This window comes from Salvia miltiorrhiza, chromosome 5 (genome assembly GCF_028751815.1).
Source record: "Salvia miltiorrhiza cultivar Shanhuang (shh) chromosome 5, IMPLAD_Smil_shh, whole genome shotgun sequence".
NCBI classification, from domain to species: Eukaryota; Viridiplantae; Streptophyta; class Magnoliopsida; order Lamiales; family Lamiaceae; genus Salvia; species Salvia miltiorrhiza.
Genome location: NC_080391.1, coordinates 39,985,566 through 40,001,754, shown reverse-complemented (window position 1 = coordinate 40,001,754; position 16,189 = coordinate 39,985,566). Strand labels below are relative to the sequence as shown.

Below are 16,189 nucleotides of genomic sequence, written 5' to 3'. Positions count from 1 at the left end.
TTGGTCAAATAATGCAGAAAAATAATGCAGCTGGTGTCCTACATATCAAATAATGCAGCTTCAATTCAATCACCATCGTCCTCTATATATATGAGCTATTTTTTCTATTTTAGCACACAATAACCCTCTTCCTTCTTTTACCAACTTGTCTTTCTTTATCTGTTATTTCATTTTCCATGGCTTCTTCTCGACAGCCTAATTACACAATTGGTGAAGATAAACATCTTTGTCGTGTGTAATTTTATGCTATTGTGTTTTTATGTTTAATTTATGTTTTCGTAATTTTATGTTAATATGCTTTTATATTATATTTCATGTTATTGTATTTATAAATTTTATATAATATATTTTAAATATTATACTTATTTATGTTAATTTAAAAATATAAATAATATAGAGATTATTAAATTATATTTTACAGATTAAATCAAGCAAAGACAAGCATTTTCTAAAGATAAAAGAAAAAATAAGTATAAAACAACAACAAAAAAAAAATGAAAACCAAAAAAAAAATACATTTAGCGGGTGAACAGTGCCCGCCAAATGAAGCGGTGCACTGTTCACCAACTCTAATTTACAGTAGCGAAACGGAGATTGTTGGAGGAAGCATTCACGCCAAATTAACGTTGGCCGCTACAATACAGCAATTGTTGGAGTTGCTCTAAACCTTCTGGCGCTCCTCCGGTGTCGTTGAAACAGAGATAAGATGTCCGGGAAAAAGGGGGCATCCGGATCGAGAGGTGATAAAACAGAGTATCTACTTTTGTTTTTTTTAAGAAAATATTTATTGGATAGTGAATTGCGATAAGTTTGATTTTTCACTCAACATCTGGTTATGTTTTACTTTCCCCTCCCCCAAAAGATTGCTTCAATTTTTTTTTTAATGTCCTTCAACAATTTGATATATTTTTTTTTAGATATTTAGTTTTTAAATATATCATAATTTTTAGATTTTTAATGATTTTTAGATATAGAAATTGATTAAAATTTAGAAAAAAAAATAAGAATGAATGAAAATTGAGGAAAATTAGAATTGAGTGATTATAGGATGCCACATACGATAAGATTTATTTTGTATATATATATATATATATATATATATATATATATATATATATAGATTGAGGAAATGGAATTTATTTTGTTAGAATATTTATATAATGATTTTTTAGATATAGAAATTGATTAATATTTTAACAAAAATAAGAATGAATGAGAATTGAAAAAAATTAGAATGAAGTGATTATAGAATGCCACATATGATAGAATTTATTTTGCTTTATTTTTTTATAGTATAATTTTTTAAGCATTATTTTTATATATAACCCTACCATTAAATAATTTTTTTATGTATTTTTATTAAAATTCGTGTAATTTTTTTGGGACAAACTTTTGAAAGACGGAGGGAATATGTGTTATTAAATTGAAGGCTAGTATTTATTTTCATTATTCATCAAAGAATTAATATTCTTTACTATTGACTCTTAGGGCTAGTTTGGTTTTCATGTCAGAATTAACTTAAGTTAATTAAACTTGAGATAATGATTATGACTCTATTAGATTAGTATTAAATTTTATGTGTTTGACATCTGATATTAAAAACCTAGATAACACAATTTATATGTTTGGTATCATTGTTTAACTTCAAGACTAAGATACAATTTTACAAAAATAACCTTGATAAAATCAAAAAATTACAACTCATCTCTCCTAATCCTTTTCTTCTATCTCCCTCAAATCACACGCACACACTCAGATCTCTCTCCCTCTCTCTTGGTTCACGCCAGATCCGTCCCTCTCTCTCGAATCTCCGACCACCGCGGATCCTCCTCCAATGAAGAGCTGACGGTCGGCCATCTCCCTCGCCTTTCCCTGAACCACCGATAGCAGTGGCAGGCGAAGCCAATCGCCGTCGGCCCAACGCCCCCTCGACTTCTCTCCATCTCACTGAACAGACCCAACACCCACCCAAGTAACGGCAACAGTGACTCCTTCTCCAAGGTCCCCCCCGTCACCTCACAGCCATCTACTCTCTCCTCTCCTTCTACCCTTGGCAACAGCAAGGCGCCGCTGGCTTCCTCAAGTTCTCCGGCCATCGCAGCGAAACAGCCGCCGCCGCCTGAACCCTCCCCTGCCCTGTCTCAACTCAAACACACACATACACACAGCAGCGAGTCTCTCTCTCTCTCCCCTATTCTTGTTACCTATTCAATCGTTCCGTCAACGCATAATCCTCGCGAATGGGGTGCAACAATTTGCGAATCGAAGCTTGTAGATAGATCAATGGTACCGTAACCTAGATCTTGAAAATGAGGGCAAAAGTGAGAATCAATGTTTTATTAATTTCTACTGTTCATTTTAAGATTAATAATCAGACCCAAATGGTGAGATAAATTTTCCTAAAAACTACAGGAAAATAGAGACGGGGCTTAGAGCATCCGCAATGGGGTTCCTTGATAGCCTACTTGATAGTGGTTGTGTTATTGAGTAGGTAGTGCTGCATTGGGGTTCCTTGATAGCCTACTTGATAACATTAGTTTTGATTTTTATGTTTTTCCTTTAAATTTAATTGCATAATTTAAATAACATATTTTTGTTAGTTAAATACGCCATTAAACATAAAATTTAAATTCACCTAAAACATGAAAAAAAAATTACATAAAAATTTAAAAACACCTAAAACATAAAAAAAAAATTACATAAAAATTAAAAACACCTAAAACATCATATTACGTCCTAGTCTAGACCACGACGCCTGAGCACGTCGGCGACTATGGACGCGTGCAATGCCCTTTGTGCCTCCGTCATGTGCGTCGTATCCGTGTTCAGGAGCTGCATATCGAGCTCCCTCTCCTTGATATCGTTCCTCCGCTGGTACTGGGCGGTGAATGCCCTCATCTGCTGGTCGGACGTGTCCAACCTCTCCACTATTTCCGTAGGATTTCTAACACTACTCTGATTTCGAAAACTGATAAGACTAAAACCCCATCTGAACTTCAGTTTGTTGATCAGTTCCTCAAACTAAAGTTACCCTTCTGAATCATCATCAATATCAGTCTTAACCCTCTTTCGAATTGATCTTCTTTCACAACTCACTTCAGTTTCAGTTTAGAAATTGACTTCAGTTTTCATTTCGAAAAATAGCCCACTAGTGTATTCCCCCCTCCCCATACACCAATATACCCACAGGGGCCCAATACTTTTATTCATGAGAATTTGTACTTTTAGTTATTTGATCAAATAATTATTTGTGTAAGAAAAAATAATAATTGATATGAATAAAAGTAATAATTATCAGAATTTATAAAGTCAATCAATCAAGTGTTTCGGGTTTAGTATTTAATATTTAAGGGTTTATAATTTAGTGTTTAGGGTTTAGAAAATATAATACTTTATATTAAATGTAATTAAATCCTTATATTAATATGAATATACATTTGGACAAATGTATATTTGTATAATGAAATGTAAAATTTTGTTTTCTTAAATTAAATTTAAAAGTTCTTTTAGTATTTTGCACTTTTTAATTAATAATACGAAAAGTAATACTTATTTTCAATGAAAGTAAGCATTACGTCTAGAAAATGTAATACTTATAATGTATGAAAATAGTCATTTATCTGATATTCTAAACTAAATCAATCAACTGTTTAGGGTTTAGTGTTTAATGTTTAGGGTTTAGAATTTCGTGTTTAGAGTTTAGAAATATAATACTTTATATTAAATAAAATTAAATCCTTATATTAATATGAATATACATTTGTGCCAACAAATGTATATCTTGTACTGATTGAAAGTAAATATTTGTATTATGAAATTTAAAATTAATTTTCTTAAATTAAATTTCAAATTTCTTAGTATTTTACAATTTTTGATTAATAATATGAAAAGTTATACTTATTTTCAATAAAAGTAAACATTACATATAGAAAATGTAATACTTATAGAAAAAGTAATACTTATTTTCAATGAAAGTAAGCATTACGTCTAGAAAATGTAATACTTATAATGTATGAAAATAGTCATTTATCTGATATTCTAAACTAAATCAATCAACTGTTTAGGGTTTAGTGTTTAATGTTTAGGGTTTAGAATTTCGTGTTTAGAGTTTAGAAATATAATACTTTATATTAAATAAAATTAAATCCTTATATTAATATGAATATACATTTGTGCCAACAAATGTATATCTTGTACTGATTGAAAGTAAATATTTGTATTATGAAATTTAAAATTAATTTTCTTAAATTAAATTTCAAATTTCTTAGTATTTTACAATTTTTGATTAATAATATGAAAAGTTATACTTATTTTCAATAAAAGTAAACATTACATATAGAAAATGTAATACTTATAATGTATGAAAATAGTCATTTATCTGAATTTCTAAACTCAATCAATCAAGTGTAGGGTTTAGTGTTAATGTTTAGGGTTTAGAGTTTAGTATTTAGTGTTTAGAAAATATAATCCTTTATATTAAATGAAATTAAATTCTTATACTAATATGAATATACATTTGTGCTAACAAATGTATATCTTATACTGATTGAAAGTAAATATTTGTATTATGAAATGTAAAATTAATTTTCTTAAATTAAATTTCAAATTTCTTAGTATTTACAATTTTTTACTAATAACATGAAAAGTAATACTTATTTTCAATGAAAGTAAACATTACGTCTAGAAAATGTAATACTTATAATGTATGAAAATAGTCATTTATCTGAATTTCTAAACTCAATCAATCAAGTGTTTAGAATTTAGTGTTAATGTTTAGGGTTTAGAAAATATAATACTCTATGTTAAATGAATTTAATTAAATCCTTATATTCATATGAATATATATTTATGCTAACAAATGTAAAATTTTGTTTTCTTATATTAAATTTAAAAAATTTCTAAGTATTTTGAAAAGTAATATTTATTTTCAATGAAAGTAAACATTACGTCTAGAAAATGTAATTAATGAGAGAAAGAAATGTAATATTTAAAAAATATTATCTTTCTTCATATTGATTATTACTTTTCATCATAACAATAATTAGTTTTAAAAAAAGCATATAAAGAAAACTAAAAAGCAGACAAAAAAAATAAAGAAAACAGGAAATGAAAACAAAAAGGAAAAGAAAACATATGAAAAACATAAAAAGAAAAAAGAACTTGTAATTTTGTATATTTGGTCAAGTAATCATTGTCGTAAGGAAAAATAATTATTGATATGATGAAATGTAATATTTCTAAATTATTACATTTGCTCACAATAATTATTATTTTTATTCCTAAAAATAAATATATATCTTATGTTTATTAAAAGTAAATATTCCTATAACAGTTCAAGACCTAGTGTTTAGGGTTTAGTTTTCATGATTTAGGGTTTAGAAAATATAATATTTAAGAAAACGCTAGGAAAAAAAGAGGAAAAAATGAGAAAGAAAAAAGGAAAAAGAAAAAAAGGAAAAAAAAACGCTGAATGTTGGTTTCGAACCCACTACCCTTCGAATAAGTAAAGAATCCGCCGTAATTCACAATTATGTTTTAGTTACCAAATTTATAATATATGTCGGTTAGGGTGGTGCTGGCCGCATAGGATGCGGGCAATCGCACCAGAGACCAACTGATAGTTCTTTCAATTCCCTTCATACAAAAACCCAAAAATAAAAAATATTATTAGCCCAAATATATTTTATTTACTAGTAAATTCTCAAATCTCCAAAAATTTTAATAATTTTTTAAGTTCGATTTCTAATTAGGCGCGCAACAACGGACTCCCTCAAGTCCAGAATGAAACTTCATATTTCCAAATACGAAAGTAATTTGAATTTAAAACTATTTAACACAAGTAAAAAAGTGGGGCATTACATTTGGGGACTCTACTTCCTTCGTCTTCTCTTGCCCTTTTGTCTTGTTCATTTTCCTCATCATGGTGTTGAATTTCCTCGTGATCAGGGCAACATTATCTCCGGAATTGATCTCTTCCAGTTCATCACTTTCATCAACTTCACGAATTTCTAGCACACGGTTACTGAATGATGCCAGCAATGTTGTCCCGGCAGTGAACGCAACCTCATTCTTCTTATGAAGCAGCCCTCTCTCTTCCAACGTCATTTCATAATTTATGAGGGTGTTCATGAGATCCACAAACTTGAGAGCAACAATGTTTTGAGTCGTATCTATTCCTGTAGTCTTCATTTCAAAGCGAGATGGTAGAGTGCGAAGTGCCTTAGAGACTAGCAAACGGTTGCTAATCGGGTCACCGAGCTCTTTGCATTCATTTGCGATACTCATCATTCTTTTCATGTACCCCTTGATATCCTCGTCCTCCTCCATCTTCAAGTTTTCGAACTTCGTGGCGAGAATGCGAAGCCTTGACTCTTTAATGCTCGTGTCTCCTTCGCAATGCCTTTGAAGCACGTCTCATGCAACCTTGGCGGATGTACTATTTTTGATAAGCTGGAACATATCCATGTCCACAAAGGAGTAGATGGAGTGCATGGCCTTCTCGTTGAGATTTGCCTCCTCGAGTTGAGTTTGGGTCCATTGAGCATGTGGTGTTGGGACCACATCACCGTGAACATCTGTGGTCTTAGGAGCAAACCACCTATCCTCAATCGAATACTAAGCCTTCAGATCAATGGCTTTGATATATGATCAAATCCTTGTCCTCCATAATGCGATATATTTGCATTAATTGGATACTCACCCTTAATGGTATGTTAATGAGAAACAAACGAGTGGAATTGATGATCGCAAATAGATGATGAAAAAATGTTATAATAAGTAATTATAAAAAGGTGTTATAATTAGTATTGAGAATGATGAAAAAATGAAAAGTAAAAATAAATGGAGTATTATTAGTGGTGGAACAGTGTTCTAAAATATAAAAGGAAGTTACTTGAGGGCGATCTAAAAAGAAAAGATAAGTTACTTGAAGGACCAAAAGAGTATATGATTATTGATGGTGAATACTGTAAGTAGGGTTGTAAATGAATCGAATAATTTTGCTCGATTCGAAATTGCCTGATTCGTATTCGAAATTATTCGAATTCGTATTCGATAACAAATATTCGATTCGATTCGATTATTATTCAAATACTTAAATGAAATATTGATATTCGATTCGATATTCGTAGATATTCGATTCGATATATATATATATATATATATATATATATTTATATAATTTAAATTGTTTAATATATTAAAAAGTAAAACCTAAACCCTAATCAGCGCCTCCTATTTCCTAATTCCTCATTCCTAATCTGCGCCGCACAGCTTGAAGCCAAGAAGCCCCCAATCTCCAAAGCCTGCATCCACCCGTCGCCGACTCGCCGCTGCCCCACCCGTCTCCCCCAACACCGCGGTGCCTCTGCTGTTCTGCGCGCTGCTGCATCTGATCTGCACCGGTCGCCGCGCCTGCTCCAGAGCCTGCATCGCCGCCTGCATCTGCACCGCGTCGCCCCACCCTTCCTGCCGCAGATCTGCTCGCCGCCTGCTCCAGAGCTTGCACAGCGTCGCCGCACCGCCTGCACCCTGCCGGCCGCAGATCTGCTCGTAGCCGAGGTATTGCTTCTATTTTCCTGCATTTGCCTTTAGTTGCTGGATTTCTGAATCTGATCGTGCACTTTAGTTGAACCTATCTTTACTTTTGTGTTGGGACTTTTTCTGATTTTCTGTGAGAAATTGGTGAAGTGAATCGGGTATTTTTTTTAGTTTTGAGCGTTGATTGAGCTGGTTAGGGCTAACTACAGCAGTATCTTTAAGCAGATTAGTGGCGTTTTATATTTAAGCATCTGAATTTCTTGTGTATTTTAAGCATCTGAATTTAAGCATCTGAATATCTGCACAGGATGAGTAGCTTGAGTTGTAATAAATTTATTGTGATTTTATGTTTTTTTTGGCAGAATCCAGTTAAGTTACAAGCTTGGAGGAAGATTGAATGCTTGAACACCACTTAAGTTACAAGCTTGGAGGAAGATTGAATGCTTGACATTTGTTCTAGTATCAAGTTATTTTGATGTATTTGAAACTTTTCATGATGTATGTTTCTACATGTATATTGTTTATTTTACAATATTTTGAATTTAAGCAGCAATTATATTATTTAACATTTTTTTCACTTCAGATTTTCGAATCGAATCATATCGAATACCAGTCGAATACTCGAATCGAATATTCGGAAAAACAATTTAAGGAACTATTATAAAACGAATCGAATACTTGAATCGAATCGAATAACTCGAAAATATCAACGAATCAAATTTAATATTCGAACTCGAATCGAATCACGAATCGAATAATAGTTTCATTTCACGAATACGAATCGAATATGTTGATATTCGCTTCGATTCGATTCGATTACAACCCTAACTGTAAGGGGACGATTACTTTGCATGATTAATAAAATTGATGATTTAGTATTTTTATCTTTAAAAGTATGATTACTCTAATCCCACTTCCCACCATTTTGATGGGATAAGAATCAAGCAAAACTAGCTTAAATAATAAAAATAATTAAAGGTCTTGGGATATTCCAAAGTTTAATTCTAACAACCAATCCCACAATTTTGATGGGATAAGAATCAAACAAAACTAGCTTAAATAATAAAAATAATCAAGGATTTTGGAATATTCCAAAGTTTAATTCTAACAATCTTACTATTTTTATCCATCAAGACCAATCCTTCAAAATAAACGCCCTCTTAAAAAACAATTATTTTTATTGTTACTTCTTAATATTAGAGCAACCCGCACCGTGATTTGAGGTGCACATTCAGTATATTTTGTTGTGTAGAGGGGAAATCTTCAAGGACCAAAATCGTATGTATTTTAACAATATTTGACAGTTTTTTCTGTAATGTTGTAGTGTCTGAAACTTGATAATTTTATATAACATTTAATTTATTTATTTTTTTGCAATAATGTCATGTAACCTAAATTTTGGAATGATATTTTCGGTTATTTGATTGCAAATATTTGTTCTTTCATACAAAAAACAGGTGTCTATTGGTATCACACTATATCAACCGAAACGGCAAAACCGATATTCACAACATAGTTGTGGCAATTGGGCGAGAGATAAAAATTTGTTTATAGATCATCAATTCATTTCGTTTATGAACTTAAATTTGTTCATACTGGTCATGACGCTTATAAATTTCAACAAGGGCTAATTACCTGTAAATACATTAACTTTCACTAAATTCTGAAATTGCACATTATCTTTAAAATTCGCCCCACAATACATCACATTTATCTATTTTCTGATTTTGCACATGACCACTCAATCTGCCAACTGTGAAGATGAGTTGGCAGCGGGAAATCCATATAAGCACGCCGGTCGGAGCATTTAATGACGTGGCTGACAGAGTGGCAAAACTATGTCGTTTTTAATTAAAACTTTCATTTCCTAAAATCATAAAATCCCTAAATCAGATTTCGAAGAACACTCGCACGCCTCCCTCACTCAACTCTGAAATCCACCACTGGAGTCTCTTGCACTAGATGAGTTCGACATCGAAGCCTGGTCCCCTGCTCACCAATCAGTTAATTAGTATCAACTTATCTGATGTAGCATCAACATAATGACAACGATAACAAAACGCAGCAGCAGCAGCAGCAGCAGCTTACGCAAAGATAATGAACATTCAGTTCTCAGAATCCGAGAGGCATGTTTGATTGAGTTGCTTACTGTGAAATAAACAGACTATTATTGTTGCACATATGACTAGTGTAATTCCAGAATCAAATCATAGGAACAAATATATAATATTTCCAAGTGTGGCTGTTACTTAGATGATATAATTCTTGCAATTTCACTTGGTTTTCGAGAATTGTCAATTTTCCCCTAATGAACAATGTAGAAATCAACACTAATTGAGATTTGAAACTGGAATAGATACTATAGATCCATCCGGGACATTCTGGCAATGTAATGCAAAAGCCATAGGATCTGGTTCTGAAGGAGCTGACAGCTCCTTGCAAGAGCAGTATAACAAGGCGTCGATTTCACGGTAAGAAATCTACCTTGGCCGCCGATTTCACATCAATATAATTCTGCCCAAGGCGATTTCACGGTAAGAAAAATGTGCATAACTCACTTCAACTTAATTAAACCTGGTCATGGCGAGCCTGAATCTCTGCAGCTGTAAAAGCAACGAAATCGCTCGCGAGCCGTCGATTTTTGCCTCACCCTCGCGAGCCCAAACAGTGAAATCGCTCGCCTGAAAAACACCAAGCCCAAGCCTTCCGTCGCTCGCCCGAAATCGACCCTGAGTCCGGCCGGCGCGATGGCCCCCTGAGTTCGGCCGGCACGGTGTGCTCGGCTGTGAGTTTAGAGAGATGAGTGAGGGAGGCGTGCGAGTGTTCTACAAAATCTGATTTAGGGATTTTATGATTATAGGGATTAAAAGTTTTAATTAAAAACGACATAGTTTGGCCACTCTGTCAGCCACGTCATTTAAATGCTCCGGCCGGCGTGCTTATGTGGATTTCCGACTGCCAACTCATCTTCACGGTTGGCAGATTGAGTGGTCATGTGCAAAATCAGAAAATAGATAAAGGTGGTGTATTATGGGGCGGATTTAAAAGATGATGTGCAATTTCATAATTTAGTGAAAGTTAATGTATTTACAGGGAATTAGCCCTTTCAACAATACAATATGTTTAGTGTTTTTGATTACTAATTTTTGTCACAGACTAGATCGATGATGAATTCTAATTTTCATCATATGGCTGGTTTGCATTATAGCCCTGGTTATTTCTGTCTTTGTTAGAGTATAGGAGAATTCCACACCTGAATGTAAATTAAAAAGGAAGATGTCTACGATCATCTTTATGTAGGAACCATAGTTTGACGTATGATCCATTTGCCCGTGACCCATTCCGGATGCCAAACAAGTACATACAAAAATCACAAGTGCCTATTGCAAGGGTTCGAAACTTACTTGCAAATTCGACGATCAAAGACTCCAATGTTGATCTTCCAACTTGTTCCCACGGTAGAGCTCGACGTTGGGTGGCAACGTGCTTCAAGCCCTCTCCCTCAAAGTTGGCGTCTCCTCACTCTCACGTGTGTGATTAATTGATTAGGTTTAGGGTTGTCTTATTACTTATACTAGGTATTAGACATACCTAAATAATAAGCCCAAAACATAATTAAATCAAACCAAGCCCAAAAGGCTTAAGAGAGGAGGGGACGCCCCACTTAAGGAGTTGAACCTTTATTGGGCCAAGCGGGGATCTACTAGCTTGAATAAAGTTTGGCCTCCCAGTGCTCGATTTTCTTATTCAGCCCAGAATAAAATCGAGACACAAGTATTAATTTATTCCACTAGAAAATTAATACTGAATTACCTCTTTATTCTTTAGGTGAGTCGGGGCTAGTATTAGACTTAATTAATCCCCGTGTTTAAGATATCCAATATCCATTAATTAATTAATTTCTCTGACGATCAATTAATTAATTAATTAGTCGTTTAATAATAAACGACATCTCGAGTGCTACCACTTAAACTTATTATCGTATCGGAACTAATTCCACTTGCAGGGTTTAATACGATAAACTTATTAAGTTCCTCGAGAGGATATTATCATCCTGTTATTAGCAGGACACAGATCCTTATTGCAATATAATCGCATGTCAAATAATAATTGCTATCACCCAAAGTATCGAGTATATTGAGTTTCAAGAGAACTCTCACCCATGATAAATCAAAGCAATAGTCAATATATTATTCACACCGATTAATCCAACTAAGGTTAAGACTATTTAAGTCGCCGAGATCTTGATTCTTAATTAGTCAGAATATAAGAATTCATCTCACTGTGATCCTGTTCAATACACGAAGGTACTAGCATAAATAAATAGCCAAGACAAACTATTTATCCATTTATGCTACAATCTAAACCAGCAACTCGTCCATAGTTGCCTCGATTGTGAACTCAATTTATATCTCAACTTTTTCCAATTATATGATCTTCTGTGATCTACAACACACCATATAATCTATAGTATGAGATAAATTGGACTATAATGGGATTATGCAATAACAATATTTCAGATAGAAGAATCATAGTGAACTAAGGAATCAATGGATACAAGCATAAAGTCTTGCTTTCAGTATACAACCCTTCACTTTAAATTTGAGAAAATTCGAGTACATAAACTACAACATCGGAAGGACATATTTAACCAAGAACAAAATGTAACAGCATTTAAGTTTTGGAGTAAAAATTAGATAAGCAGAGGTATATTTTGATGAAATAAATAATGTATAAAATCCTTTTGAGGTTCGAGAGAAACCAATTCTAGCATCTATTTTCGTAATATGGAAGTATGTTGAAATCAATCAAGGAGTGAAACATAACAAGAAAGGGAAGAGAAAATGCACCTCGAATGGCAATGCTTACTTCCCCAAGACTTTGCTCATTCTTTCATCTTTGCATCGCCTTTGATCCCCGACCATGGATTCAAACACATCCAAGAGACCATCCAATCCATCCGCTTCTTCTTCCCCCACAGCCTTCATTGCATACACAATGCTCTCGATCGTGGACAAATAGCCCGCCCGAGGCTGAGTCCTCACCTCCTCGTACAAGCTCGATTTATCTATATCCAACCTTAAATGCGGCAGCAGCCGCAACCACGGGTTCTCCTTGTACATTCTCTTCGCCTTTGCCCATGTTCCATCCAGCACTATCAAATTCTTCACCTCAAATTCTATAGCCTCAACATCAACCGAGCTTTCAGTAGGAAACAAGAGAACTGATCCACATGGAACTGCAATTTCAAATTCCTCAACTTCTTCGCATTCACCAAACGCTTCCGACACCTGAACTTTTTTCACCACGAATCCTTTTCTTATCTCGTCAACGGCAGCATCCGAGGCCAATAGCTGATCGAAGCTCATTTCCTGAATTTTGGCGGGTCCCATCTTACAGGTCATTGAGCTAATGGTACCAGATTTTGCAATGGTGAAATCGAAAGCACTGAGTTCAGAACCCTTCAAATTCATAACGTGCTGGCAAAGTTGACTCGTTTCAGCTACGTTAAACTCATTCCTTCCCATAATACGTCCCTCTAAATCCGCATAATCTGCTCCCAAATTCGCTGTTTCAAGAAACTCATCATTTCTTCCTTTGCTTGGCATTTCATCGAACAGATGGCAGCTTTCATCGACTTTGAGTGGCCGTATAAAGAACTGGGCCTCAAAATTAACATCTGATACAGTAACTACATTAACATTCTTCAGCCCAATTTTAGCGATTCGGGCGGAATTGAGAGGGTGATTTTTCTCAAGGCTATGTTGGAAAATGGTGACGGAGACAGAATTATGGAGAAGCGGAGTTCGGAGGCGGCTGCAAAGGCAAATGCTGGCCGGTTTAGAGCATGATGGACAAGTGGGTCTCTTTGTAGAAGCGGATGCAGTCACCATTAGCGAAATTAGGGTTAGGGGGTGAAACTGAAGGGATTTGGCGATTTTGTTGGTTAAAGATATATGGTTGAGAAAGGGAGAGTAGAATTGCGAGATACCCTGTTGCAATTTGGAGAAGGCGGGCATTGCGTTTAGAACATCTGCAGTGGGCGAGTCCCATTGGGTTTTGGGGCTACAAATTTTGGGGGTGTAATAGTTCAAGATTTATGTAGCTTTTAAAAGTTCGTGGATTTTAAAAGTTTATAGAATTCTCACGAATTCTTCATGATTTTGAATGAATTCTTGGTCGGATTTTTAATGAATTAGCAAGAATTTGGCGTGATATTTTCGGACTTGAAATCCACAAACCCAGCGAGCGCGGGGATTGAACGAGCACTAGACCCACTTCCAGCGGCCGCTAGGGGCCCATGAGCGCTGGATACCCAGCGTTCGCTGGGTTTCAGCGAGCGCTGGCTTTACGGTATATATATATATATACTTGAGCGGGCAGCAGCCCAGCCCTAATTTTATTTCCTCCCACTCCAAGCGTCGCCTATCTTCATTTCTTCCTTCCACCCAGCCCAGCGACCGCTGGGGTAAAGGAACACAGAATAATATGAAAACATCATCTTCATACACACATGCATATATTTAAACTCTGGATTTGATCCTATTTCCCAAAGATGGATTTAATCCACCAAAGGCCTTTAGTATCCTTGGGCGAAGTGTCAGCTTCAGGCGGAGAATCAGAGTGAGGCGTTTTGTAGAGCTTGCTCACATCGTAGCCTTCTTCTTTAGCCTTCTCCACCAGCTGAGTGTATACCTCTTCATCAATATGAGCTTGCCTGCTCAGAATCTGCACAAAATTTTATCTTATTTGTTGAATCTCGTCCTTTTCAATTGAATCATAAATCAAGCAATTACATACCCATAAGTAGCTCCTAGAGGGCTGGCCAATGACAACATCTCTCCATCAGCGGCTAGGGGTGAGCATTCGGATTTCGGATCGGATTTTTGCCTGATCCGATCCGATCCGAAAATCCGAAATTTTCCTAAAATTCAATCCGATCCGAACCGTATTATCCGAAAATCCGAATTCGAAAATCCGAAAAATTTCGGATAAAATCCGATCCGAACCGAAAAACCCGAAATGTGAAAAAAAATTCGAAATGTAAACAAAAAATCCGAAAACCGAAAAAATCCGAAAAATCCGAAATAGATGTCAACCTAACATATTAGATAATTACAATCAAATTAAGGTCATATTAACAAGCCATTAATTATAATCAACCAAAATGGGAGTATAGGGTTAGAATTTAGAAATATTTAACTATTTTAAAACTAATAATTATATATATTTATTTATAATATTATAATATTAATTATATTATAAATATAATTCGGATTTCGGATTTTTTCGGATTTTTAAGGTGCCAATCCGATCCGATCCGAAAATCCGAAATTTGCTTAAAATTCAATCCGATCCGATCCGAAAATCCGAACCAAATTTTAAATTTCGATTTGGTTCGGATCGGATATTCGGATTTCGGATATTTTGCTCACCCCTATCAGCGGCCGCTAGGTGCCAGCTAGAGCTAGCTTCTTCAGCCGCGTCCGCTGGCACCTAGTGAGCGCTGGAAACTCTCCAGATTTGAATTCTCGTGGTTCGAGCTCGGATTTGTTCATGTGTATTTTTTGAGTGAAATCCATGGAAATAAGTCCAATGTTAAAATCCGTAGATTTTTAAATACACACAGATTTTCATAGACTTTTAAAAGTCTTGAACGAATACACCCAGATTTTTATAGACTTTTAAAAGTCTTGAATGAATACACCCAGATTTTCATAGACTTTTAAAAGTCTTGAACGAATACACCCAGATTTTAAAAGTCTGTAGAAATCTATTAAAGTTTTGAACTAATACACCCCCCTTCAACTAAAAAATTATAATAATAAATTTTTTTAAAAATTATAATACTCCCTCCGTTCCACCTAAATTGATGCATATTTTTTTTGGTCATCCCAACGAATATGTTTCTATATTTAGTAAAAATTAGGAATATTAGACATTTGATTAGTATTAATTTAATTATCCCTTATTTTACTTTTGTTTTTTGACTTGATCCCTTATTTTACTTAAAACTAGTACACCCACCCGTGCGTTGCACGGCGAGCGTTATTTTAAAATAAAATTTTATGTAAAATAAATATAAATATAATATATTGTATGTAAGTAAATCAAATGACATCAAATTAAATTATAATTAAATGTCAAAAAAATACGCATAATACTACACATTTTGAAAAACTTCCCTAAATACAACGTTTGTAGTAGCAGTATCATCATTTCTACCATCTTCAGAAAGCAAAATTTTAAGTCCTTCTCGACTTCGTACTCTTGATACTGCAACATACAATTGGCCATGTGTGAAAACTGGTTTTGGCAATGTAACACCCCGTTATTTCTTAGCTAAGTTTAGAATTATTTTGAACTTAGAATTAGATTGATTCACGCCGAATAAAGAAAATAATTAATTTTAATTCCAACAAAAATGATTTACAAAACTTTTGTAAATTTGAATTATTTAAATTCATTAAGTGAATTAAATTCATATGCATTATATGTTTATTTAAATCAATCATCGAGCATTTAAACGAGCTATTTAATTAGTGAACCCTGAGAAATTATTACAATTTCAATAATACAGCTCTAAATAATTTTATTTGTCAAATCTTCTCCCTCAATTCTCTCCACTCAACAATCCCATCAAGTCACC

The 16,189-nt window shown here is 34.2% G+C and overlaps 1 protein-coding gene across 5 annotated transcripts; it reads right to left on the bottom strand.

The window, feature by feature from the left end:
• Positions 1-9,154: 9,154 nt before the first annotated feature.
• LOC131024399 (uncharacterized) lies at positions 9,155-13,603 on the bottom strand. Of its 5 annotated transcripts, none has more exons than XR_009101809.1 (3): positions 10,098-13,585; positions 9,628-9,687; positions 9,155-9,528 (listed from the first exon to the last, which is right to left on the bottom strand). XR_009101809.1 is itself a non-coding variant. In XM_057953896.1 (2 exons), exon 1 carries the CDS (start codon positions 13,557-13,559, stop codon positions 12,405-12,407), a length of 1,155 nt encoding a protein of 384 aa, XP_057809879.1. In that variant the 5' UTR covers positions 13,560-13,603; the 3' UTR covers positions 9,155-9,528; positions 12,390-12,404. The 5 variants fall into 5 exon arrangements, 1 of the variants encoding a protein (XP_057809879.1); XR_009101808.1 differs by having other exon boundaries at positions 10,114-13,585; XR_009101807.1 differs by lacking the exon at positions 9,628-9,687.
• Positions 13,604-16,189: the final 2,586 nt, after the last annotated feature.

Coding starts and splice junctions, on each gene's coding strand:
- LOC131024399 (XM_057953896.1), bottom strand. CDS start 13,559: ATGCCCGCCTTCTCCAAATTGCAACAGGGTATCTCGCAATTCTACTCT.